Source organism: Crocodylus siamensis, chromosome 2 (genome assembly GCF_052110815.1).
Source record: "Crocodylus siamensis isolate JL-2025a chromosome 2, ASM5211081v1, whole genome shotgun sequence".
NCBI classification, from domain to species: domain Eukaryota; kingdom Metazoa; phylum Chordata; order Crocodylia; family Crocodylidae; genus Crocodylus; species Crocodylus siamensis.
Genome location: NC_143396.1, coordinates 275,610,000 through 275,637,254, shown reverse-complemented (window position 1 = coordinate 275,637,254; position 27,255 = coordinate 275,610,000). Strand labels below are relative to the sequence as shown.

Here is a 27,255-nt window from a genome sequence, read left to right as displayed (position 1 = left end):
AAAAAGTTTGTAAAGCTGTGTCTGTCCGAATCGCTGATTCTCTGAATCGGCATCGAATCTTCAGATTCAAACTAATCAAATAGGGGACAGTGATCCAAATCAACGAATCAAACCACTCTCTCTGATTTGGGCCATATCCGAATCCGAATCAAATACAGCCTGCTTCACATACCCCTGTTGGTTAACCAGCCTCAGATATGGTCTTATAATAGAAGTCCCACTATCTGTCTCAGGTCTGATTTGAGGTTGCATAACACCTCGCCTCTGCTTGAGTTCATATTTGTCTCATGCAGCATTCCTAATGCATATTAGAAATTCCAGACTGTACAATTGCAGCACATTGATGAATATTATAATAAATAAACTCACCGTAGGTTTAAGGAAAGCTACACATAGAACTGTGTGGAGATCAGTGAACTATGCCTCTTTTACACTATCCTTTACATAGTTTCTCTTTAGCAAAAATTTGAGTAAAAATAAGCAGGCAGCATTCTTTGCCTTCTCTTGTATTTTAGGGTTCTGTTGGTTTAATTTTACTTTCCTTGAGTGATGCTGGAGTTGAGCTTGCTTCCATCTGCAATAAAATGAAGGATTTGCTTTGCTTATTCTATAAAGTAGATTTTTACCAAGATTGTTCTTAAAGCTTTGTCACAGAATGGGAGGAAATGTAAAAGAGTGTCTCAGTATTAGTAATAGGAAGCGTATGCATTTGTCACTGGTCATGGGTTGAATTCCTGTTCAATTAGGCAGTGCCAGAAAAACACTTAAAAAAAAAAAATCTTTTCTGTGCTCTGTACATGTGCATGCAACAAACTGTGATATAAGTTCTTTTTCTTTGTCTTATCCATATCAAATATGCCCATGAGCTCTTTTGATAGAGAAGCCTACAGCTGGGCAGGAATGGAGTCTGAACTTCCTTTCTGCCCCTCTTACTCTTGGAGTGTGTGAATTTCCTGGTGATGCACTATTTATTACTTGACGTTTTTCTACTGACGTTACTTATCAGGCTGGTAATGCCATGTCATGTAACCTCAACCAGTACAGTTGTAAAAAGTTTGCCTGGCTCCATTTCTGCTCAAATCTTGGGAGGCACATGCTCCCCATGCCTCGCCAGGGGTGTGTGCAGCGGCAGGGAGCTGCCCATGGCTCTGTCCTGCTCCCGGGTCATATTCCCTGTCCTGGTTGGTAAGTGCCTACCCTTGCTCCTGCCCTACGCCCTCCCTCACTGTGAGGGCCTCAGTTGTCACTCCTCTTCCTCCCCCCATGCCCCTCCCTCCCAAAGGCTTAACAGAAAGACGTTGCTGTCCAAGCTGCCTGGCTGCATTTCTGGTCATGTGCAAGCTGCAGCTGCACACATGCACATGGCATTTGTTAGTGACATTGGCCAAAAAAAGCCAATTGCCAATAATGTTCATTTTTCTGTCATCGGTGCCAATCCGATATGTGACCTCTATTGGTGCCAGTCCGATATGAGTGCACCTCTGTTACAAAATGATTTCCTCTCTTCTGTGATATTAGAAATCCTCACAAATCAATAGCTCTTAATCTAGATAAGATTTTGATAAGACTCCCTCTGAAAGAAACTGGGGTTTTTTCTGTTGCTTCTGTTCAGCTAAACTGGCTAGTCCTGAATCACTGTCATAGTTCTCCTTTGTGTATAATTTCTGTTGTATTTCAGTAACTAAATTTGAGATGGCTTTAAAGTGCTGTCAGTTGTAACTTTAGTCTGATTGTATTAAGGAAAATCAGAAATATTTTCTACTAAGTTTTCAACTATGATTAATGGGTACATAAAACTATTATCCATTTCTGCTGCCTCTTGATCTCTTGTTCAGCAGTGAGCCACTAGATTTTATTTATCATCTGTTTATGAACTTGTACTCCAGTGTTCCACTGATCTTTTTTTTGTTGTTTGTTTTTTAGTACTTAGTAATGGACTACTATGTGGGTGGTGATTTGCTGACACTTCTCAGTAAGTTTGAAGACAGACTTCCAGAAGATATGGCCAGGTTCTACATTGGTGAAATGGTGCTTGCTATACATTCCATACATGAGCTACATTATGTGCACAGGTAAAACAGCTGTTCCTTTAAGGGAAGACACATGTACAATTTGAAAAGCATCATGATAATGCTAATGTGTTTGAGACAAGTTATTAGGGCCATTTTCCAACTGTACTTGTATTAAGCCTTCAGCTTGCTACATCATTATATTTCACTGCCTTTAAAATTGGTCAGTTATTAAAAAAAAGTTGGCCTAACAGAAGCCTGGAATTAGATGGAGTTTAATGAAATAGAAACCAAGCCTTTTAATTTATTGTTCCCTTGGACATTTCACTTAATGGCTCTAGGCCGGGGATAAGCAATGTTTTTCGGCCGGAGCGCTGAAAAACACCACAGTGCCTACCTTGGAAGGTGCTAACATGGCAGAAAAACAAAATGAGGGGAAGGGGTACATGGCGGGATGCCCTGCTGCCCCTTGCCCCCCACCCAAAGCCCCTGCCACCCAGCCCAGGTTCTGTGGCTGCCAGCAGCTCCCCCACCTTGTTTCACTTTGGCTCTGGGTAGCTGCTGGAGCCCAGGCTGCTCCCAGCAGGGCTTGCAGCATCCTAGCTGCCTGCTGGCAACAGCTACCCAGAGCCGGGGCCAGCTGCAGCCAGGAGGCTCCAAACAGCTGTTCCAGGCTCCGGCATCAGCTCCACACCAATGCGTGCACGTGTGCCTCGGAGCGGGTGGTGGGGGAGGAACCGGAGGCAGCGCAGCCCCGGTTCCTGCCAAAAAAGGTGGCCACTCTATACCAACTAGTAAATGTTTGCTACGGTATTGCTGACTTCTGTTTTTTGCACACAGGAATGAAACAGGTACATGTTTCACTGACTTAGTATACTTACGTAGCAGTTAAGTTAGAACATCAGTTTAGTTCATGTTCTGAAACAGTTAAGAAAATAACTTTCCTTCCTCTCAGAGTGTGAGAGGAAATTAGTCAGGAAGCCAAAGTACACTTTGTACACTTCCTTATTGTTGGGTTAGCCCTAGAAATATGAGTTCCAAAAAAACCTTTAGTAAACAGGAGTGTACGGAAGAGGTGTGTGATAAATGTTTTGTTCAGTGCGGTAAGAATCCTGATCACATGAGAATTTCCTGGGAAGCCTGCTTTTCATACTTCACAAATGAATGTCCGTAATTAAAAAGCAAACGCGTTAGTACAGGGAAGTTTTGGAAATGTTTTGCATCTTTTGTACTTTGAGTCTTCTGTACACACACAAAATTTAGTTTTTGAAGTGTTTGAGGCTGCAGTGTTTTTTGTCAGTTGTCAGAGGATTGAAAGGTAGCTGGTCACAGAAATATGAAAGACCTGGATCTTGGGAGATCTTATTTTCCAGTCACTGGCATTGATCTGTAGGGCAAACCTTGGGTAAGCTCGCATGCTTTACTGTTTCCCTGTGTATGAATTGGGGATAATGATACTGAGCAGCATTTCCTCTAAGCTGCATGGCGTGTGTGGCCATGCAGGTGCGCTCACGCCACGCTGCCAGGCGCGCCTGCACGGCCACGCACACCACACAGCTTAGAGGCAACGCTGATACTAAGCTCCTTTATAGAGCATTTTGAGATTTATAGATAAGAAGCACTAGATAAAAAGTAGGTAGTGATAGGAAAGAATCTGAAGAGTTCTAATGCATGGTACCAGATAGTTTAAGAATGGGAGCAGAAACCTCTTGCCCCTAGATCATGTACCCAGAGCAAGCCTGGGTTGGTACAACTGAAAGCTGCTGCCTTTTGGTGGTTTAGTCTCTGCAAATGAGTTCTTGTCTTCCTGGTAGACTGATATGTGCCTGACATACTACCAACTCAGTTGACACCCTGTCTGGCAGTTTAAACAGAGGAGCCAAGGATTGGGAACCCAGTGAACAAAACACTTCAGCTTGTGCTTAACTTATATTGAAGAAAAACTAAGTACAAACTCATACTTTGAAATTACACACATATTTAAGTGCTCTGAATCAGAGTCTGGAAAAAAAAACAAAAACAAGTTGAGCTACTCTCCTGGTATTTGGTGATTTGTGTTCCTGGAACCCATCTCTTTGCTGTCTACAAGCTATTACTTGTTGCATGCTGTTCCTGCCATTAGAGCACTCCAGTCCCTAGAGCTGTCATGTTTTCCAGATATTAAAACAGCCATGTTTTCCAGATATTAAACTCATTTTTTTTAATTATCTAGTCTGAGCCTGTTCACCTTAGTGGTTTAAAAAAAGAAGTGTCCCTGTTCATAGCACCCATAGGCTTTCTGCTGTGCTCCTTTGGAGTACCATTAGGCTTGGTGACACCCACTCATGCAGCATAAATTATAGTTTTATATAATGTGTGTCAGGTTGAAATTTATACCATAAGCTATATAATTACTTAGACCCAAATGTGCAAATAGAGCATTACTAATTCATACAACTGACTGGGAGGCCTTGATAGATGATCTCATTTTCAGAACTAACAAACATGGCTTACTATATTAGTGCTTGATAAAATAACTTGCTTAAGGTGCTTGATTTAACTTGACAATTGCAAGTTAGTTTCAGAGCTTTGTCTAATAAACTGTAGCACTTTTATGGTAATGAAATTGCAGTAATAAGTTTTTATACTACTAACTCCTCTTGGCTGGCAAATGAGGCAGACTTCTTCCCCCCCCCCCAAAAAACAAGTGTATGCAAGTTAGCAAGAGTCAACTGGAAATATATGGGGACGTGGCATTGTACACGTGAACACCGGTTTAACTGTTTTTGACCAAATTACATTAATTGGGTTAATATAAGACTGCAGAGCATGGCATGCTATGGAACTATATAATTAAAAAGTTGATGAAATGCATGCAGAAGCCTAACAGAGTTTCAGAGACAGGGCTAGATCTGGAGGGGGTGCAGTAGCATGCATGCATGCATCTCCCTTTCAGTCAATGACTACAGAGGGGAAGCACCCAGGGACTTTTTTACAGTTCCCAAAGCAAGTAAGTATTTCCCCACTTCCCTCCCCTCCATGCTTAGCAGCATATCCCCTCTCCTCCTCCTTCCCTCACCCTTCCTGGCTGCCCAGGGAATCAAGGGGGCTCCAGAACCACTCTTGCCTGCTGCAGCTTTGCTCCACATAGAGCTGGGCTCAGTGGCAACAGCAGGCACAAGACAGTGGCGTACCTAGGGTGGGGCAACAGGAGCATCTGTCTGGGGTGTTAAAGGAGGGCGGAGGGGCAGAAAAAATGGTATTTGCTGCAGCTGTGCAATTGTGGAAGCAGTGACAATTGGAAAGTTGCCACTGCCCTCACGTGCCGCAGCTGCCCAGGCATCTAGCTGCGTTGTTACACTGCTGGCGCAGGGGAAGGGAGCCCCTGCTGTCACTGCTGCTCTGGCTGAGCCTAGCTTCACCTGTAGGGCCCCCTCCCCTCTCCAGGTCAGCTGGGGGCAGCAGAAGCGTGGGGGGGTGGGGTGTGGAGAGAATGGAAAGTCAGGGAGGGTATGTGCTGCTTAGCTTGGAAGGGGAGGGAAGATTCCTACCTGCTTAAGAACTTGAAGTCCCCACTGCTGCTCCTGTGATGCACGCTGCCTGTCCTGGGATTGGGGTATAGCCACCCCTGCAATGCAGGGCACTGCTCCCACAGCCCCCTTTAAGAAATCCAGGATCCATCCATGCTCAGAGCATATTTGCTAATCATTGCCTATGAGCATTTGCTATTGACAACTAAAAACTTCAGAACTGTGTACTGTTTGCTCCCCAAAATTTTAAATTTTTAAAAAAGCAGTTACTACGTGTAAGTAAATTATTTTGATCCTTTTTAAGGGCCATCCACAGGCAGATTCAGCGGCTTTTGTTCATTGAGATATTGTAGTTTAAATTTGATGTAAGCCATGGAATACCAGTGGAAATAATGTACAGCAGTAAAGCTGCTTTTAATCAACACTCACTTCTTTTTTTAAATCAGTGATCACTTTTTAAATCAATATGTAGTTTCCATTATACATGGCAATGTAGAATATATTTAAAATATATATTTTTAAGTTTGATTAACATAATAAGTCCAATTATGTATCCAAGAATCTTCTAAGCACGTTTTAAAACTGACCCAGGATTTCAGTGGTCAGAGAAAGGGAGGAAAGCAATGCAAGTCTAGATGCCCTTTTTCCTGCAGGATTTTTTTTCTTTTCCCCCTTAACACCGCCCCCTTCCCCAATTCCATGTCACCAACTTGTATACATTCCATCTCAATTTTTTGGCTCATTTATCCTTAGAATACATTGGCAAAAGTCTTATTATAGACAATTTCAGCCTGTTTTACGACTAAGTTTCAAGACTCTTTACTGAACTCCCTTGGTGCCATAGTCACTCTTGTTGCTAATATTCCTACCTGATGAGAAAATGAGCTACCATGAAGTGGCTGAAGAAAGCATGATCGATTGTGAGATGATATGAAATAACATTTTCTCATTAGTAAACATTTTTGGCAGCTTTTATGATGTCCTTATGATTATGAGAAATGAAGGATAGTCTTCAGTTAAATGATAAGAGGATTTAGAAAACCAGAGAAAAATTGAAATTGGTTAGGGTACTTGGCAAAAATGCCAACATTTCCCTTTCAGCTGTATGGTGAGAGATCTATAGTCTCTTGAAACAGTGTTAATGAAACCACCTCATCAATCTTCAATTTTATGTATTGCCAGAATTTACCATAATTAAGCTCAGTTACCAGCTGTTCGGGTTTTACTTTGCTGGGTTGAAGAATTAAGTGCTAGATAGTAGAGGAATGATATAATCTCCTCTGTGTGAGTTACTACACACCCCATACATGAAGCAAGTAAATGTTCTGCAAACAGATGATTCTGTTTACTCTGTTAATTTGTACGGGTATCTTGTCAGCATCAGAAATCTATAAATAAGAATTTGGATTTAAAGTTTTGTAGTGTATCAAAACACTTTAATTTCTTTTCATGTATAGGGACATAAAGCCTGACAATGTTCTTTTGGACATGAATGGTCATATACGGCTGGCAGACTTTGGATCCTGTTTGAAGATGAGTGAAGATGGCACTGTATGTAAAACATATCTGAGCTGGATATTACTTAGGGGTTTTTAGATGTATGAGAGAGCTCTTAAACCTTACAATAGAGCGGTAAAGGAATATCTTCAAAATGTATACATTTTAATATGCATTTAGAATGTATTTTATATTTTAAAGATTGCTTTTAAAGTATATGTACTGTACATTAGATGTACTCAGCCATCCTTTGTTCTCTCCCACTATTACCATTTATAAGAAATTGAATACCTGTGGACTATTTGAAAAGGAGAGGTATGGACATTTGTGATTCTGGCCAATGAATCTGATGACAAGCTTTAGGGATTCCATATTTATTGGCTTCTTGCATAATTTTCTATGTTAACTAAACTGGGAGAGCAGAAAGAAAGGATTCAAGAGGTGTCCCCTGCTGATACAGTCAAAAGATCTGGAGGCTCCCCAGCTGTGAGTCAGTCTGTTTTTTAAATGGCTAAGGTTGCCACCAACGTGAAACAGATGGAGCCATGGGTGTTAATCGAGCTGGGCACCATCTGCAAGTTGAACTACGTAGATCCCCAGCAAGCCTGTAGCTCAGAACTAGTAACTCTGAATCTGTCAGAGCTGTTTTTACACCAAGTCAGAACCCATGTGTCCACCCCTTCTACTCTGCCCCTATGTTGCTTCAACCCACAGTAATCTGTGTGAGAACCTCTAAGCAAAGGAAACCATTAGGGTATTGCAATTGGCAGTCTTGTACACTGAAAACTGAGTATCACTATTACAAATTCTATATAATTCCCCTCTGTCATTTAGCACAAGTTCTGTGGTGTATTATGTACCCTGTGAATTACTCATGCCAAAAGTCAAATTATCCATTGACAAAATTTGTAATTTGTATTTTTAAGGTACAGTCTTCAGTGGCAGTGGGTACACCTGACTACATCTCCCCAGAGATATTGCAAGCGATGGAGGATGGGATGGGCAAATATGGACCAGAATGTGACTGGTGGTCTCTAGGTGTCTGCATGTATGAAATGCTGTATGGAGAAACTCCCTTTTACGCTGAATCCTTAGTGGAAACCTATGGGAAGATTATGAATCATGAAGTAAGTTATACAGTCAAGACATATGTAGTCAATAAAATTGTATTCTTTTGCAGACACAAATACCCTCCAAAGAAAACGGGGTTTTTGAGTGACAGCAATTTTGTTATTCCATAAAATGTTTCTGATTAAAAAATTAACATTTTATAGATGTTATTGGTTTTTTGTCTTTAAGAATTGATTAATTTTTCAGGGGTGTAGGTTATAGCCGTGTTAGTCTAAGAACATAGGAAAACAAGGTTCTTTGCGTGAATCTGATATCAGATTCATGCAAAAATTAATTATTCTGCATTTGTGGAAATGGAAAAATATTGCTTTCGTGTCAAATTTTGAGAATGGTCATGGAAAAAAAGTTCATTGTCTTTCTAAAGGCAATCACCTTGTTTGCAGGGCACACTATAAAAAGTTTCCTCCATGCTCTGTAGGAACAGTTAAGCAAGATGTTATTTACAGAGCTGTACATAGATAATCTGGGCAAATAAGGAAGTAAGAGAAACAAGCAGTGTTCACTCAAGTTTAGTTAGGGATATGATTTTTGGCCAGTGTAAAAATACAGCATTGATAGGGAATTTTTTATTTGTGAGCTAGTTGTATTTTAAGCAGCAGCGTGAGGCTAAACTTTCTGCTGATGTCCTTTTGAAGACGGTATGTAGAAGATGATGGATCTTGGGTAGATATATACAAGGTGATCTGTAAGTCCAAGATGGCACAGTTAGCATGGTTTTTATAACAATACTCTCAGCTAGATGGGCATAAGGATACTCATGACTTACATGTTCTAGAGCATAAATATGCTCTGTTCATAACTGAGGCAAAAAGAATAGAAATTATCCTTGATGGATATAGCCAATGAGTGTACTTTAATTTGTTTTTAAAACATTACTGTTGAGCATGTATTTTTTTGGAAGGTGCCATATCCTGACTGACTTGAGGGAAGTTATCTGATCTATTTTGTTTTAGATTTTTGTCATGTCCACACCATAAGCTGCCTTTGTAGTTTCACTTGTCTCGTTGGTTTTGATGATACATTTTTCAACAAAATAAAGAAAACTGTTTCATTTTCAAATGGAAATCTCAGCTTGAAATCTGTTTGGTTAAGTCCAGCTGAGTCTTGTATTCCTCTGATAGCTTTAGTTCTACAATATCACCTTCTGATTTGGGGCAAAAGGATGGCTGTACATAGAACAATAAGCTCACCTGTTTGCAAAGGAGTTTCAAGTTCATAAATATAGCCAAAGATAGTAAAATACTTTCTTTCATGTTTAGTAACTTCACATGTTAATTGTAAATAGCTAGCTTGCATTGCATGAGGTTGTTGCCTATAATGCCATATTTTAATCTGCCTAATACAGCTGATTACAGTAGTGAAAAAAACATTACTTGAAGACCTAACATGCATTTTATACTGATGTCAAAGAAACTAAACTATTTCTTGACAGAAGTACTTCTGAATTATATGACCTACTGTTTAAGTACTTTTGTTTATGTATTTCAGAACCAAAAATATCTTCGGTAAGTTTTTTTTTTTTGGTAAATAATATACAAAGCAAATAAAGCAAAGCAAATAAAACTTGACTTAAAGATCTCAATGCTGAACTTTGACTTTTGAGTAACTTTACTTTCCTACCCATCTCAATAGCAAAAATTATCTAAGTGAAGCCAGTTTAAATCAAAGTCTGAAAGATCTGAATTTGAATTAATACCTTCAAAGATTTTAATGATTAGCATATCACATTTCAAAGTGAAACTTCCTTTTTGAAAAAATATTGCTGTTATGAAGACACCTGTTATCTGCTTATAAGTTGCCTTAAACTTTGTAGAACCATAAAATATTACATGATCCTGTATGAGATATTGTGGGGGGGGGGGTCACTGAAGGTTTGTTTTGTTGATTTCTTTTTTTGCTTTTTTTAATGGGGGGTGTCATATAATCGAAAATATTCACACAGTTGGAGTAAGTTAGACAAATACAGCTAGGAACTTGATCTCTCCACTGCTCTGAAGACTAGTAAGCATGTTTTTGCATCCAATAGAAACATAAAGGGGCTGATCCTCAACCAGTTAATGCATCTACTGATAGGAATCTGGTCTCAACTCCTTGTATCCTTCTAATATATGCCATACAGAATCAAAAAAACCTTTTTTTAAGTTTCCTTTCTTTTAAAAGCTTCAGGTAATATATTTAAACTAATTCATAAAGATATAAAACAGAGGAGAAATAGGTAATATTTATTATTAGTTAGCTAGCATTTTAAAATCAACAGCCATTCTATTTAACTTGATCCAATTAAATACTTCTGCTGCTCACAAGGCTTGAAAGCAATAACTGTGACTGTTCATGTCTAGTTCAGTTTCTCTAGTCTAGTACTTTTTTATTAAATTGTGATTTTTTTTTTAAATTTTTTTTTTTACTTAATTTTCGAATATAAAATTCTCAAATTGTTTGTTTTATTTTTCCTAGGAACGATTTCAGTTTCCATCTCATGTTACAGATGTGTCCGAAGAAGCAAAAGACCTTATTCAGCGGCTTATCTGCAGTCGGGAACGTAGACTAGGACAAAATGGAATTGAGGATTTCAAGTCGCATGCATTTTTTGAGGGACTCAGTTGGGATAATATCCGGAACCTAGAAGCACCTTATATTCCAGAAGTTAGCAGTCCTTCTGACACCTCCAACTTTGATGTAGATGATGATGTGTTAAGGAATCCAGTGAGTTTCTTATTTAAACATTACTGCAGTGTTTTGTTTTATACAAGGTAATAGTGATCTGTTAAAAATGAACAAGCTTGTTTCTAGTTTGTTTTTAATAAACTGAGTTGTTAAAATATGACATTTGATAAAGTATGGGAAAAATAAAGCTAGGATATTAAACCTTACTATTTGATTATATCATATAATGGATAAAGGAATCCACCCCAGAATACTGAGTTCCTTAAAACTGTTCTAGAGGCCTTGGACTGATAGTTAAAAGTAGAGCTGATCAGAGAAACGTCAGTAAATTCGCATATTGTTAGACTGTGTTGTTCTGTCTGAGACCACATACAGGCATTTAGTTTCTCCTGAGAGTCTGCTCTCCCAGTAGCAGTCACAAGTGTGCAGATGTTCAGAATTTTTCTCTCACAGCAAAAATGCCTGCTCCAGGGAAAAAAAAACAAACCTGGAAGCAACCAGGGACAGTTAAATCACTCCCTGGAGAGTTTCTCCTAGAAGAGAAAATGTCTGTCTGTATACATTCTCATCTGAGAGAAGCCACGACACACTGCTCCTGGAGTGCTTTGCTCCCTCTCATCCTTTTCCCTCCCCTTCCTGGCCTGCCCCCGCCCCAAGAAGATATTGTCTTGTTCACTGGACTCTGCTGCTCCAGCTGAGCAGGGAAGAGAACATGCCCCCTTCACAAATCCACATTGTGCTGCAGGGAGAATACAGGCTGACTCTGAGCAGTTGGAACCAGCCAGTTAGGGCTGCCCTGTGCACTGCTGCCATTCTGTCTGGAGGCAGACTGAGGAAGTCTGCAGGGCACACTGACAGAGGTCCCCTGGTACTCACAGGCTCTTCAGGGGCTCAGCATCTGAATGCCTGTTCAGGCATCTCCGTGTAAATTTTTCTACCAGAAGAACAAACAATTTTCTTAAATTTTTCCTGCATGAAAATTTCCGTACTTTTTGGTTTGCCTGTAAATTTGGATCAAATCTAAACATCAGAACCTTTCACAAAACAATTCCTGTCCTCTATGCAGCTGTAGTCACAGCATCCAAATCTCCTGAAAGCATGTTGCATTGGTCCTTTCATCTTAAGTTCTGGGGAACTCCGCATAGGAATTCCTTTCTTCCCACGTTTTCAGTCTCCTATTAGCTTCTAAGAATGAATTTCTTAGGAAGAGCAGAGGGAAATACATGGCATGTTCCTGATCGTGTCTTGGCAAAGTATGCAGTGATTAAACTGAGAGTTCTGGATTTGTGCTTTAATTGGTTGCCTATTATAACACCTAGGACAGAAACACTATTACAGTCATTTGGTTTAGTGTCCCATTACTTTTAATTATAATTTCATAGATTTCATAGACATCAGGGCTGGAAGAGACCTTGGGAGATCATCAAGTCCAGCCCCCTGCCCAAAGGGCAGGAAGTCAGCTGGGATCACAGGATCCCAGCAAGATAAGCATCCAATTTATAATGGTGGGCTTTAAAAATAAAAAAAAAACTTACCAGTGCATTACATTTTAGACGCATCAAAACTAATTGTTTCTTCTAAATTAAGTTTTGGATAACGAGAGGCTTTTTAATATATTTGTTACATTGTTCTCAGGAGATTAATCAAGGAATTATTGCACTCTAACTCTTCTGAAAGCGTCGGTAGACAAACTCCGCAGACCAGCCTTACTCTGACCATGAAGGCACAAACAAAAGCATTTATCTGTTGTTTTCTTTGTTTTCAAATATGTTCTTTTTTATGCAGGAAGTGGTGCCACCAACTTCTCATACTGGGTTCTCTGGATTACATTTACCCTTTGTGGGGTTTACATACACAACTGACAGGTAGGCAAAAGGAAGTTCTTTGTTAAATGCATGGCTGCAGTGGGGCTAACTCAAAGTTTATTTTTTCACATGCAGTCTAAAAGTCACCTGGCTGTGGATAAATAGCTGTTCTTAAAGTATATTTAAACTTTTGGGTTTTTTAACTTACAGGTATTAAGTGCTTACATTTAGTTTCTTTCCATGTACTTGAAATAAACTGTAAGATAGTGGCACATTTTTCATTTTGGGGTACTTGTATAATTGTACGAATATACGTAGCAACAGTATATCCCAGCTACAGAGATGGCAAAAGAATACAAGAATATAGTGCGTTCTGAGAAACAAATGAAATAATATTTTTGTAGGTACTGCCACATTGATGATAGCTTATTTCACTATTGTTTTTTTTAAAAAAAACACAACCTACTGCCCATATATGTTAGCCAGCAGATTAATTTATTGCTTGGTAAAATCCAGTTCAGTTTCAAATGAACATGGAAAACACTTTATGGGGCATTTTTGGCTTGATAGCTCTTTTAAAAGTGTGAAGCTAAAGAAGAGGAACATGAATATTGTTTTGTAGTTAATAGCTTTATTTTCATTAAAGAAAATCAAAGGGATATTTGTGGATGAGTGGAAAGTATTTAGATCACTTCAAGCTTCTGTTTTACGTAGCTTGTTCTGATCATATTAAAATCTGTATAGTAGCTCTTGATGTACAGTTGTAAATAGGTAGTAATTCTGTCCTAATGGAGTTTTTCTGAACAGCCACAAGCTTGTTGGCATTTCTTGTTTGTTGCATCTCAGCAGTAGATATTTTGAAGGATTTTAGTGCTAAGAATGATAAGCTGCGATTGGGTTAACTTTTCAAAAACAGCTAGATCACTTAAACAATTTGAATTAGGCTCTTTTCAACATGATGCAGGCTCCCAAATGCAAGGTGACTTGTATACTTTTTCATAACCTTGGTAGATATGCTGAGATAATAAGCATTGCTTAGTCATTTCAGATGCAGAATTCAACAAAAAATACAAGGAACTGCTACAGGTTGTTGCAAGTACTCACTGAAAATAATTTGTGTTTTGTTTGCAGCTGTTTATCTGACAGGGGCTCATTAAGAAGTGTAATGCAGTCCAATGCGGTAACCAAAGATAAAGATGTACAACGCGACTTGGAGAACAGCTCGCAAATAGAAGCTTATGAAAAGAGGATACGAAAACTGGAGCAAGAGAAACAGGATTTGAACAGAAAACTGCAAGGTTGGTTACATAAAGTACCTGGGATGTATGGTTCAAGTTATGAGGAAGCAGCAGAATGCATGTAGTTTGCCTGATGGGTTTTTTTTCTTCCTCAACTTAAGAATCTACACAAACTGTGCAGTCCCTTCATACTCCAGCTCGTGTTACAGTACATGCAAACTGTGATAAAGAAATCAAAAAGTTAAATGAAGAAATCGAGCGCTTGAAGAACAAAATAGCAGGTAAGTACTTGCCAGCCAGGCCAAACATTCTGGCTTGAATCGTGCAAGTAATTAGTCTTAGTAGCCAGAATGCTGGGTTTATCAATATGCATTTTATTCAGAGTAAGTAGAAAAAAAGTTTTCATGAACACAAAAGCGAAGAAAAAATATTTTATGGCTTGCTTACCACTAAGCAACATTTTAGTGTTTTGAATAAATGCTTATCTTTCCCCTTAACTTCCTTAGCCTGATGGTAGATATTCCTCCGGGGAGTCAAGAATACAAAAATTGGCTAAATACATTCAATAGGATATTTTCTGAATATATCCTTTCCCTAAAAACCCTAGGATATCCTTTTCTCTTGATCTTGCTTCTCTTAGTACTTGTTTTTTTCTGGTCTTGGCTACAGCTGAGGAAAACACTGAGAATAATTGGTTTGATACTTCATCATAAATGTGAAGTAACTCCCTACAATTTCATTGAGCTGTGTCAAAGAAAGGAATGCAATTATTCCAGTCTTGCCTGAAAATTAAGACTGCAGTTTTGACCACCATGTTTGCATTTGTACATGTAAACACCTTCCAGAAAACATGAAATCAGATTTTAAAAACCCTAAGAGGGTATGAGCAGCTTTTCACTAAGTAGTAGGTAAACTTTCTACCTTGTAGTATTAATAACACTATTTTGCAGAGCTTCACACACTAGCTTTTACGTTAAGTGAAAGAAAGCCACAGGTGTACATTTGTTTTTGTGTATCGCTTTCAAATAACAACAGACATCAACCTGTCATCATCCTCTTTGCACAAGCCTCAACTCTTTCTTTCTTTTTTTTTCTTCCTTTAGGCACTGGGGATTTGTGTCCTTGTTAATTTAGCACACAATCAATTAGCATAAATTTTCTATCCTCTTGACTTTCCTTCATACAAAGCAAATAATTCATGGAGATGTCCTTATCATAGTCAGAACTAAACCTTCCTCTTGTTCCACAACATTGAAGTAAAATATCCATGACCATCTCTAAATGTTGTTCTTTCAGAACTTGCTTTGCTCTTGTAGTTGGAGCATGGTACCCTGCGTGTACATGGCTGTGAAGTATGAGGGTCTTTTACTTAGCAGAATTTTTGTGCAGCTCTCCCCCAAAGAGGTTTAACGTAGCTTACAGCAAATACCAGATACATTATAAAGATAGATAACAAGTAAACAAGTATTAATATGAAGGAATATGTAAGAGGACAGATTCCCCAGACAGTGCCCCAGAAATTAATTCTGCCTGCTAATGACCTACCTAAATAATGTATTGAAAGGAGTGATGGTCTAGTGGGTGTGGCACAAACCCACAAAAAAAAGGAATTGGATTGAAATGATGATTCAAACTTAGTTTGAAGTTTGATTTTTAATATTTGAAAGTACATGCAAACATTAGAGTGTGGATGATGAAGGCAGTGGCCCGACCTATGGAAAATAGAGGTGAAATTCCTGTTCTGTGTTGTAGATTAGAGTCTTTCAATCCCAGTTCACTTTGATCCCCCTGAAACAGACAGGCTGGGACTTGAACCTACATTTTCCATGTCTCAGGCTAGTACCATCACAGCCAGGATGTGATGAGAACTCCTTTGGGCCCCCAACTTCAGAGCTGCCATGAAACATTTCAGCTCTGACCAAATATAGTTTGACAAAAAGTTAAGTAAAATAATTTTCTCACTCTTGCTGAAATAAGCCTCCATCTTGCATTGAAGGGCTTATGTATTCAACTTGTGCTGCTCAGGTGCTACGCTTAAAAGGTTTACAAGGGCATGATCAAGCAGCATTGCTACACATGCTGTTGGTGCAAATTTGGGAGCGATCAAACTTAGTTTGAATTTCTGTACAGATTCCAGTAAGCTAGAACGACAGCTTGCAGATGCAGTGGTACTTCGCCAAGAACATGAAGACTCCGTACACAGAGTAAAAGGACTTGAAAAGCAGTGCAGAATACAAAAACAGGAGAAGGAGGACCTTCATAAGGTAGTGGTCCTACGTGTATACCTTTTCCCCTGGTTACTTAAAATGACTCAAGAATGGAACTATCTAGAAAAGAGCATGACAATAATGTTTGAAACCACTGCTTTCTTCCTTCTCTTCAATATGTTGGTACATTAATGCATCCATTCATCTGATAAATAATAGAGTGGGAAGGTGGATACTAGCTCCAAGGAGATATGTATTCTGTATTGTCCATTGGTTGGCATTCAGGTAATTAAGAAAAACTTCTGCTCTTTGTTAGTATTAAACACATTAGTCCATTCTTCCTTTTTTGATGCATTCATAGCATCTTTTGATGCCAGTAAGTTAGAAACTCATGTAATGAGAGACCAAACTGCCCTGGCCAATGGATAGTGTAATTAGAAAGCTAAAGCAGACTATTTTTCCGGAAATATGGAAATTATTTGGGGGGGAGAGGGGGAGAACACTTCCTAAAGCAGAACAAGTTTCACTGTTTTACAAATCTGTGTCTGGTAAGTGAATTCCAAACATAATAAAACATATATGCAAAGCATTTAATCCAATTAACTGAGCTTAATAACCATTCATCACTGAACCTCCTTATTTTTTGTAACAAATCTCTCTTTTTTGATAAAGGAACAAAAGAATAAGCATTCTTAAAGTGTTTTAAATAGTTGAGTAGACTTAATATACAATATTAAGTATATTATATCCCTATAATTGAAACCTTCCAAATTTTCTAAAAGAAGCTGAATGTCTTAATTTAAAATATTTATACTTAACCCATGATGAGTCAAACTTTGATTATCTTAAACTTAAACACTTCACAAAATTACTGAAGTGACTTTGTATTTTCACAGACATGACAAAAATCAATATGTTGTCAGATAACTAATATTGAGCATCGTCTAGGTTTTGTAGCCATATTTGTTCAGCAGAAATGATTTACAGACCAGCATGCCTAAAGTGTCTACTGTATAAAATGAGTTTTTGGCCTTACAGTAGTTTCTATTAAACGTGTTCTCTCTGAACCATTGTTAAAGCTTATTTGCTGAAGGATGTGAATAGCAGACTTAAGCAGCTTTGCTACTCTTGACTTCAGTATCTGCTTTGTAGGTTAGTGAGTGCACTGTAATTCAGTAAATGTGGCAGAAGTATATAGTTCAAATTAGCCAAGTTGCATATGATTTTTTTTCCCTGAATTTATGTATTTATATTGTATGAGAGGGGATAAATAAGCTGAGCCCAGAGGATCGCTATATGTAAAACAGTATCATGTTTAATTCTGAGATTTGGTTTTCTTTAGTTTCTTTCCATTGAAATCTGACTGCAACTAGGAGCAGCAGTTTGTATACCTGCTATTTGGAAGTTTCATAAGGTGGTTGAACTTTTAAGTCAGTTTATCCTGTTCCCTTTTTCTTTGGAGAGGCAAAATCCAGTTTTTAATATTTTTTTTCCTCCTCCTTTTACCAGCAACTTGTGGAAGCTTCAGAAAGATTAAAGGCACAATCAAAAGAGTTGAAGGATGCTCATCAGCAAAGAAAGCTAGCCATGCAGGAGTTCTCAGAGCTCAGTGAAAGGATGGTAGACTTACGCTCTCAGAAACAGAAGGTCTCCCGACAGCTTCGTGATAAAGAGGAAGAGGTGGAAGTGATCATGCAGAAAATTGATTCTATGCGACAGGAAATTCGTAAATCTGAGAGAGCCAGAAAAGAGGTAGTTTGGCAAAATAGTTAATAGCATGTTTCAGCCGCTGCTTACTCTTGAGTTGCATCATGTTTATTAATAAAATAGAAAAGCCAGGAGCATTAACTATAATCTGGATCTATGTGAAGCTGTATAAATTGGGCTGGCACCTCTTGCCCATTATCATATTTCAGTTTGCATAATAGATGTTAAACACATCTTTAAATGTTAGGAATTTATCAAGGAGTGAGATTATCTTCTCTTTTTAGAAGTTCTAATTACTTGTAATCCAGTAAAAAATATTTTTGCTATACACTCAATTGATCAACTGTTTTGTTAATTTAGATGTAGAGATACAATCGCACTGAAATCCTAATATATATCAAAGGTGAGAGCAGGTTGGGCTTCCAGTACCCGTGCTAATTTCCTTCCCTGTAAATGCTTTCTTCTTTCTGTTGCTGTCGGGAGAGGTGGATGGGACAGGCAACAAACAAGCAAGCAAACCAGAGTTTATTTTTCTTGTCCTTTTTAGCTAGTCATTTTTAAGCTATTTATAGTGGCTGTAGGTTAAAAAAAATGCTGTATTTTTATCCTTTGATACGACATCATCATCATTTTATTCACTGGTTATTGAAGTAGTGTCTGGAATCCATAATCATGGGTTAGGAGCCCATTTTGTACCAGGATACGTACAAATAGAGAATGTCCCAAGCAGAGATTACAGAAAAGGAGGGGCCATACAAGGAAACAGCTGAAACACTATTGGTCACTCTCTTCATAGTGAGGGTGGTAGTCCTGCAAAAAGTATGGCAATGCTTGTTTGAAAATTTAACAAAGCTGCAGTGGGTACTGGCATCCTGGGCCAAGCTGAGGCAGTGCTCAACATCTCATTAACAAAGGAGAAGTAGGAGCGGGTTAGTCACAAAGGGCCTTGCTATTGTTGTTGACTGCTCTCTCTTTTGCCCTGTGCATGTAGAATGTGTCCACATGTTGCCACTTTTTCATCCATGATGCTTTCCTCTAGGCCTTCATAATCTGTGTTGGTGTTTGCAAATTCATCACTCAATACCTTACACAGGGTAGTAAGGATGAATGATGGTTCCAAAGACCCAAAAACTGTCTTAGAAGGGAGGAGAAGAAATGATATAGCTATGTCTAGCTTGCCTTTAAAGCAACTTCTGATATATATTTTTTTTATTCCTAGGTGGAAGCTCAACTTGAAGAAGTTGTAGCAGAAGCATCAAAAGAACGCAAGCTCCGTGAGCACAGTGAGCTCTTCTCCAAGCAGCTGGAAAATGAGCTTGAAACATTAAAGGTTACATTATTTTTATAATGCAAGACTTGTGATAAATTTGGTTATCCAACCATAAACATTTGTGGCACATTTCCATGTCCTTCCTCTGAGGAGAGTGTGTCGTATTTTTCCTGATAATTTATGCTCTTTTGTTTTTGCAGGTGAAGCAAGGAGGCCGGGCAGCAGGAGCTACATTAGAACACCAACAAGAGCTTTCCAAAATGAAGTCGGAGCTTGAGAAGAAAATTTTATTTTATGAAGAGGAGCTAGTCAGGAGAGAGGCATCTCATGTCTTAGAAGTAAAAAACGTGAAAAAGGAAGTGCATGATTCAGAGAGCCATCAGCTAGCTCTTCAGAAAGAGATCATGATGTTAAAAGATAAACTGGAGAAAGCAAAGCGAGAGAGGTGAGGATCTGAATTCAGCCAATTGGCTTAGGAAACTTGTGTGGTATTTTTTGCATTTCATAGGTAGTCAGTGAGGTGTGGGGCACTTAACTCTCCCTTCCACACTCTTGAAATTCCTGCCTCAGTACTCCCAGTGATCCATCAGGTTGTAAATTCTTGCTCTTTTTTTAACTTTTCCTCAGGCACAGTGAGATGGAGGAGGCTGTAGGAACAATAAAAGAGAAATATGACCGGGAAAGAGGCATGCTCTTAGAAGATAACAAAAAGCTGACAACTGAAAATGAAAGGGTAATTCCATTAGTATAGGCATTATATGAAGCCCAGTATGGGTATTCTTCCTGAAAACTAGTATTCTGTTCTTTCCTTGCATTTCATTTGCTTCTGATTCATTCTTCTGTTGTGATAATTCTCCCTAGTGCTCACTGAGTATAGAAAAACCATAACTGTTCTTTAAAAGAGGGAGCCTTTTTTGTTTGCCTGAATAAGAGTTATTCTGGCCAGATCCAGTTGAACTGGGCAAATCAGCTTTTTCTTTATTTTTTCCACATGAGGTGTTGGGCCCCCCAATGCTAAATTGAGGAATACTATGTATAAAATAGTTCACTGGGGCTACTTGCTTCTCCATCTGACCCTCAGGAAAAAAAATAGAGGGGAAAGAAAGGTGGAGGCGGGGGTGACCCCAACAGCCTCCCATTTTCTTAGCTGCCGAAGATTAAATATGCATCGCACACAATGTCCTTGATGCTTTCCTTGTCTCTCTCTGTTCTTTTCACCTGTTCAGTTCCCTAATCAGAAATGGCAACTGAACATGCAGTACCTAGATGTTGCGCTTGTAGAATCTGACAGTGTTTTCCAAACGTTTGGGTGATGTGGCAGAACCTTTTAATAGCCTAGAGTGTTTATGTATATGGAATTTGCACAAACAAAATGAGTCTGAAAATGACACATTTCAGGTGGAAACTGCTCATTTTTCATTTCAGCTTTGTTCCTTTGTGGATAAATTAACAGCACAAAACAGGCAGCTAGAAGATGAGCTCCAAGACCTGGCAGCGAAGAAAGAGTCGGTTGCCCACTGGGAAGCTCAGATTGCAGAAATTATTCAGTGGTATGTGCGAGTCAAAGAGCCAGACAGCATCTTTCAATTTTTGAAATATAGGTGGAACTCTCAAGTGCAGCCAAGTCTTCTCTACATTCGCGAGATAAGGGAAAAATACACACTTGTAATTACCAATGGTCTGTTTTGCCTTTTAGTTTCCAGGAGAGCAGATAGTAAGGCTATTTTCATTGAATTGTGATTTTTAGCAAATTAGAGCTATATACTTTTAACTTCAAGACAGAGAGGGTTTAGCCCTAGCTACATCAAACTTTACCGTTAGTTATTTTAATAATTAATTTGTGTGTTCTGCTCCAGAATTTGTGGGCAATACATTTGAGATAACAGCAAGGATATTCAGAGCTTGGGACATGATGCAGAATCTTTTCGAGGGTTCTGCCTTCCATCTCCTACAGAAAGCTCAGTTCCTCTTAGCCCCAGCCCCCCCGCCCCCCCTCCCCGACACTTATATTTCCCAGGAACATTTATATACCCAGACAGCCACCTCTTCTCAAACAGTCTGTAAGGCTGGGACAGAAATTGCACACAAACTGGAATAAGTGATCAGAAACTGGTTCAAATCTGTAACGCAACAGAAGTTCAGTGCGCAGAAACTGCTTTCAGAATGGCCAAAACTGGTTTAAGAGAAACCTGGATGGATGTAGTATCAGATTTAATTGATTTAGGTTAAATCAGTTTATTGAATTTCTGTCCCAGATCCCCTCCAGATTCAAGTTAACTCACAGTTCCCCAGCATCCCAGGATGATTTGAACCTACCTGGAAACCCTCCCCTTGCAAAATGGGCAGGCTAGCCTTGGCCCAAGCTGTCTGCTCCAGCGGAGCAGGGAGGCATGCTCTAGTGCCTCCCACCCCAGTTTTTGGCTTAAGCCATTGTAGGCATGTGGCTGCATTTCTGGAGTCAAAAATGAATGTTTGTTCATTTGCTTATCAGTTCAATCTATACAGCTTAGACTAACCTGCAAAAATTGCATTGATTCAGCCTTAGACTTTCTGACTATCTGTACTTAGCTTAAATAACTAATGCTTTATTGCAGGGGTGGGCAAAATGCAGCCTCAGGCCATTCTGTCTGGCCTTCAGGGCCCCTTAAAAATTTGGAAAATTAATATTTGTCTGCCCTTGGCTGCCTGTCATGCAACCCTCGATGGCTTGCCAAAACTCAGTAAGTGGCCCAAAATAATTGCCTGCCCCTGCTTTGAGTTTGTGTGCCATGGGTAAGTGTTTCCAGAATGCAAAACAGACACGAACAGTGCACATAAACATTGATTACAGGTGTGCTAACATTCCTTCTTCACCTGAGACTGAACAGTTAAAACCAATGTCTGCAGATTTACAATTCTCAGCCAGAAGTCTCATGACCCTGGGCTGACCTTGCAAGTCTTTCAGCTAGCAAAATGCGTATTTATCTGCCCTTCTAAGCATTGGAGAGGATCTGGAGAAGATCCATAGAAATGAGCTCTTAGCTATACAAGGAATAAGCAGATCAGGCTCGTACAGTAGAGCTGCCACTTGGTGCAGTTCCAGTTGACTGCTAGAGGGGAAGTTGTCAGTTTACTGAAGGTACATGCAGAAACAGGAGAAACAGCTGGAAGGAAGACCTGAAGGAGGCACAAGCAGACAACATCTCAAATCCTGAGCCAGGAATAATTTTAAACCCCAGTTATCTTGTATCCCTAAATAGTATATTGATATTCTTTTGATATTGGTAGTTAGCATAGGGATGTACAGCCAACTTACGGTGCTATAAAAAGGGGGTTGCTGTGCCATAACTACCTACATGCGCACGCTTATCCCACAGTATGTGGAAGCATAAACCGTGATAGCCTGCTGTGAATATGCATAGAGGTAGTTACTGCAGAACAGTTGACATGTGGGTAAAGCCCTCTTTTTAGCTTCTGGGAACCTGTTTGCCTTTTCCCAAGGGTTTCATGATATTTGAGCTTGTTTTATCAACGCTTATATTTTTTCCAGCTTGTAAATAAGGTCATGCTTAAGTAACTGCTTTGTAATTACACACCAGGGTAAGTGATGAGAAGGATGCCCGTGGATACCTTCAGGCACTGGCTTCCAAGATGACAGAAGAACTAGAATCGCTGCGAAGCTCCAGTCTGGGATCAAGAACATTAGTAAGTCAACTGCAAGTGGTTAGAAATTGCTCTAATTCATGAGGTTGAAAATACTTGCACTTTGGCTTCAAATTTTTCCATGTTCATTTATCAAAAAAGAGTATACTGAACTGACAACCTGAGATCTTTATGAATTAGACAGTGCTTTGCTTCTAATTGTACCATTTTGTGATGCCCATTTTAACAATGCAGTTAGAATGTGGTAAAATCCTTTATTTTGCTTGTTGTCCATATCTGGCATAATTGTAAACTGTGTCTTAAAACCAGACTAAAAAATTCAGTAACAAAAAACACTTAGTGTTAACAAAAGAGAATATTTTAATGCACCATCACAGACAGATGTTAAATGGTTAATAATACCTGGTGGCATTTTTGTAATATCTAGGAGCAGTAGTTATGGACCAAGGCCCACTGTAGTAGGAACTGAACAAATGAAGAGCAAAAAAGACCCTGCCTCAGAAATTTGTTGTGATATATTTAGGCTATAATGAGAGCAAAATGTGTCTGTTGCTGTTGACAATAAAACCCTGTTCAGAGAAGGAGCATCCAGTCTTAAGATAACTGCAACAGTAGTAACAGTCCAGCCTTAAGGTAACTGCAACAGCAAGAGGAGTCAGTTTGAAGAAGGGTAACAGCTCTCTTTTTGTCTGTTGTCTGTTTTTTCATGTTGGCAATAAACAATACAAGATTGATTGGATAGCCCCAGCAAATTCTGTTTTAATTTATCAATTACAAATTTCAGTCAATATTTAGGAAATCAGTCAACATTTAACAAGTTGTAGTCTCTTAGTTACTTGCTGGTGATCTGTGGACACCAGGATGATAATTTGGTGTTCTTTCCCTGTTTTCAGCTGTTAAATTTTATTTAACCAACAAAAAAACATTGTTCTGTTTGCAAATGGAATGCAACTGGGTGGAGAGACATCCCTAAGATAACATCCAAGTTATAGTCCACATTAGAAAGTCTGAGAATTCTAGGGATTGGGAAACCTCAAATTTTGCTGTCCTAAAGAACACCATTTCTATGGTAGTAAGTGCAGAGCTAGTTTGTATCTTAAATTTAGTGCATAATCTAGAGTAAGACTAAAAAAATGTATATACACTTAGGCATGTGCTCTAGAACTGTAGGAGCAGATGTTGCATTTGTCCCTGGATAAACTATGTATGTGTTTGCCCTCGGACAAAAATATCCTGGGATTGATACATACACGCTAGGGGTGTGAAAAATGGGCTGTATTCGATTCAGATTTGGCCTTAATCAAGGACAGTAATTCAGTTGATTGATTTAGATCACTATCCTCGATTCGATTCGGCCAAATCCAAATATGAAGATTTGATGCTGATTTGGAGAATCAGTGATTTGGCCATAGACACAGCTTTAAATCTTTTTTTCTATATACCTTGAGGTACCAGGCGCAGCTCATGAAAGCTGCAATGCTGGGGCAGATGGAGCATCCCACAGGAGCTGATAGTTGTTTTTAATCTTGGCTTTCCTGAAAGCTGTTACACGTTTTAACTGGTGGTCTGTATTTGACTTTATTAGTTTAAACTTATGACAGTGAAATGATTAATATGTGATTGAAGCAAAGATTTTAAGGACAAAATGGGGGAGGTCTTGTTTTATCTGCCTTTGGTATTTACAAACAGAATAGAAAAGAAATGTTGGGAGTTGATGTTCATGTTCCATAACTTACCCCTCTGCAGGATCCACTTTGGAAAGTGCGGCGCAGCCAGAAGCTGGATATGTCAGCCAGGCTGGAATTGCAGTCTGCTCTTGATGCAGAAATACGTGCCAAACAACTAGTTCAAGAAGAGCTGCGAAAGGTTAAAGATACAAACATATCCTTTGAAAGGTAATAAATAACTTGTTCAGCTTGAATATGTTACAGGCTGTTACCTTTAGTGCTACTCTTAACCACCTGTTAAAATAACAAACATTTAAATTTCCCTGTTATGCCAAAAACATTTCATCATGATATAAAGTATGAATATTGCAATGTTTAAATTAAGCTGTAAAAGAAATAAAGATTTAGTGAAGTAAAGCTGACAATTAATTGGTCTGAAATAACAGGGCAAGTATTGCCAGTGCTCAAAGAAAATGAGATCTCCAGTGTTAAAAAAAAAAAAAAAAAAAAAAAAAAAATTAATCCTAATTTCTTGCTCTTTAACGTTAAAGATTTCCATTTTACTGTTTCAGTAAATTGAAGGAATCTGAAAAAATAAATCGGGAGCTGTTTGAAGAGATGGAAGTCTTGAAGAAAAAACTGGAAGAAAAGTACAGAACAGATGCAGGTAATTAAGTTTAAGTTATAAAATCATTTTCGTATTAAACAGTATCAATTTTTTCTTTGAGTAAAATTAATGTGGTTTTGGGGGGGTTTAATTTTTTTTCAGGTCTCAAACTTCCCGATTTCCAAGATTCAATATTTGAATATTTCAACACCTCACCCCTTCCACGTGATCTGACTTTTAGAGTAAGTTTTAAACTAATTGACTTAAAAAAAGTGGCCTATGGTTTTTGAATTAGCTAAAGGGTATGCATGGACAATAAACAATAAATTAGAATCTGTCAGAAGTACAATGTGAAAAGCAAATTACCTAGCCTAAGAAGTCAAGTTATGGATCCTCTTCTCCAGTTAATGCCATATCGCTTAGCTTTAGTTATCGGTAACTTAGGGAGATATTCCCAAAGTCTTACTTCAGTGTAAACAAAGAAGGACAATGTGAAATATTCTGGTTCAGCAGACAGCAGTCTTTTCAGGTTTCAGGCTGAGTGCTAGGACCTGGCGGCTGCTGCCTCTTCTCTCCAAGACAGCATGGAGAGAGTTTCTGTGGCTGAAGCCCCACATCCACAGTCCGTGAGTTGCCAGCCCTGGTCTAGCTTGGAACTTTTGTTGAGTCAATAATGCATTCTTTTTTTTTGCTTAATTAGCTCTGACATTTAAGACAAAAGAAAGGACATCACAAACAGCTGCATTTTCCCAAGAAAATGCATTCATAAGACACAAAAGGGGTCTAAACCAGAGGTGGGCAAAATACAGCCTGTGGACTGGATCCAGCCCACCAAGGGAATGGATCTGGTTCACAGGTAGGTGGCAGCTCCAGCTCTGGAAGCTGCTGGCCACATGTGGGCAGCTGTGGACGTGGCCAGCAGCTTCCGGGTCCAGACCAGGTGGGGGTGGAGCGAGGGAGCGCCAAAGCTGCAGGCAGGTGGACTCTGGGAGATGGGGAGAGAAAAGTGGGTGCTAAAGCTGTGGGTGGGTTCAAGCTTCTGCACTGGTTGCAGCCCTTAAAAGAGAGGGATTGGGAGAGGGAGGTCACCCATCACCAAAGCCCATTAAGTGCCCCACCAGCCCAAATAATTGCCCTCCCCGCAGGTCTAGACTAATAGATAAGATCATTGACTCAGCTTTGAACTCCTATGGGGGATGTTATAGTAGAAGATACTGGAAAGAGACACAGAGGACTCCCACTGTTGGTAGAATCCAGATGCAACCTTTTCAAAATTTGTTGTTGGCGTGTTGCTGTCCTGATACACCCACCGATCTTTGGAAAATCCAGTTGTACAAATTGTGGCTCAGATCAGGCATTTGTAAAGTTTTTGTACTTCCCCTGAGGAGGCAGCTGTTGTACAACAGTGAATTGCTTTTCCTTACTTTATGAATTCTTGATCCTTGAAGAGTTTCTGGATATGTTTTGTTAAACATTGTAAACTATTCAGAATGACAATCATGAGCACTCTAGAGATAAAACTGTAATATTAAATCCCCTTATTTTATGGAGTTGTAGTTGCACAGTAGGGTTAAAACATGCTGTCTAGCTACATTTTGTATTTAGGAGGTGCTGCCATAGAAATACTGTGCTTTCTATATTATTTTCAAGTTGTTGCTGTTGCCAGGGAGAAAATGCAGGGACATTCTGTGATGTTTGTTACATGCAGTACTTTTAAAAAGCAAGATTTAAAGCAAAACTTGACTTTTGTAAAAGAACTTTGTATGAATAAGGTTTGAATTGCTGTTTGACTTTATTAGAAAAGGAAATTGAATGTATTTAAGGCTCTAATACATAGAACACTAAATGCATATTATTAAACCACAGTCCTGTATCAGAAACTGCTGTAAATGTGTAGATGTTAGAGAAAGTTTAAGTATCACTTCCTAATGAATTGCAGAGTAGAATACTGAATATTCTAGTCAGCAGTTTTCATTAACTTTTTTTTAAAGTACACTGACAATATATCTCCCTTTGATCTTCCTTCCAATTTAATTTATGCACATATCAGGTTGCCACGTAAACATTTTATTTAGTTAGCCTACTAATATACCTCCTGAAGTTCTCTTGTGGGTGATCAGTGATCATTTTTATCCCTCATGTTACAACAAAGGATTCTGTTTCTTCTTCATCTACATCCTCTCTGCTAGCCTTTTGGGAAGAAGTAAGTTCTTGTTGTGATAGTTTTGCCTCCTGCATTTGTGACCTGTATTTGTTAAATGGCATCCTAAAACTAGTGGATTTTTTTGTGCTTTAGCTTTTC

The 27,255-nt window shown here is 38.9% G+C and overlaps 1 protein-coding gene across 8 annotated transcripts in view; it reads left to right on the top strand.

The window, feature by feature from the left end:
* CDC42BPB (CDC42 binding protein kinase beta) overlaps positions 1-27,255 on the top strand; it is a 127,586-nt gene that overhangs the window by 72,222 nt on the left and 28,109 nt on the right. For all 8 annotated transcript variants that reach the window (XM_090034074.1, XM_090034076.1, XM_090034073.1 and 5 more), the window contains exons 5-21: positions 1,924-2,072; positions 6,976-7,069; positions 7,942-8,142; positions 10,601-10,849; positions 12,596-12,675; positions 13,747-13,913; positions 14,015-14,134; positions 15,984-16,117; positions 17,570-17,812; positions 18,987-19,097; positions 19,238-19,482; positions 19,665-19,770; positions 20,463-20,587; positions 22,616-22,721; positions 24,426-24,574; positions 24,919-25,013; positions 25,116-25,195. In XM_090034074.1, coding sequence (XP_089890200.1) covers positions 1,924-2,072; positions 6,976-7,069; positions 7,942-8,142; positions 10,601-10,849; positions 12,596-12,675; positions 13,747-13,913; positions 14,015-14,134; positions 15,984-16,117; positions 17,570-17,812; positions 18,987-19,097; positions 19,238-19,482; positions 19,665-19,770; positions 20,463-20,587; positions 22,616-22,721; positions 24,426-24,574; positions 24,919-25,013; positions 25,116-25,195 — 2,454 coding nt within the window. The remainder of the gene's footprint in view (positions 1-1,923; positions 2,073-6,975; positions 7,070-7,941; positions 8,143-10,600; positions 10,850-12,595; positions 12,676-13,746; positions 13,914-14,014; positions 14,135-15,983; positions 16,118-17,569; positions 17,813-18,986; positions 19,098-19,237; positions 19,483-19,664; positions 19,771-20,462; positions 20,588-22,615; positions 22,722-24,425; positions 24,575-24,918; positions 25,014-25,115; positions 25,196-27,255) is intronic.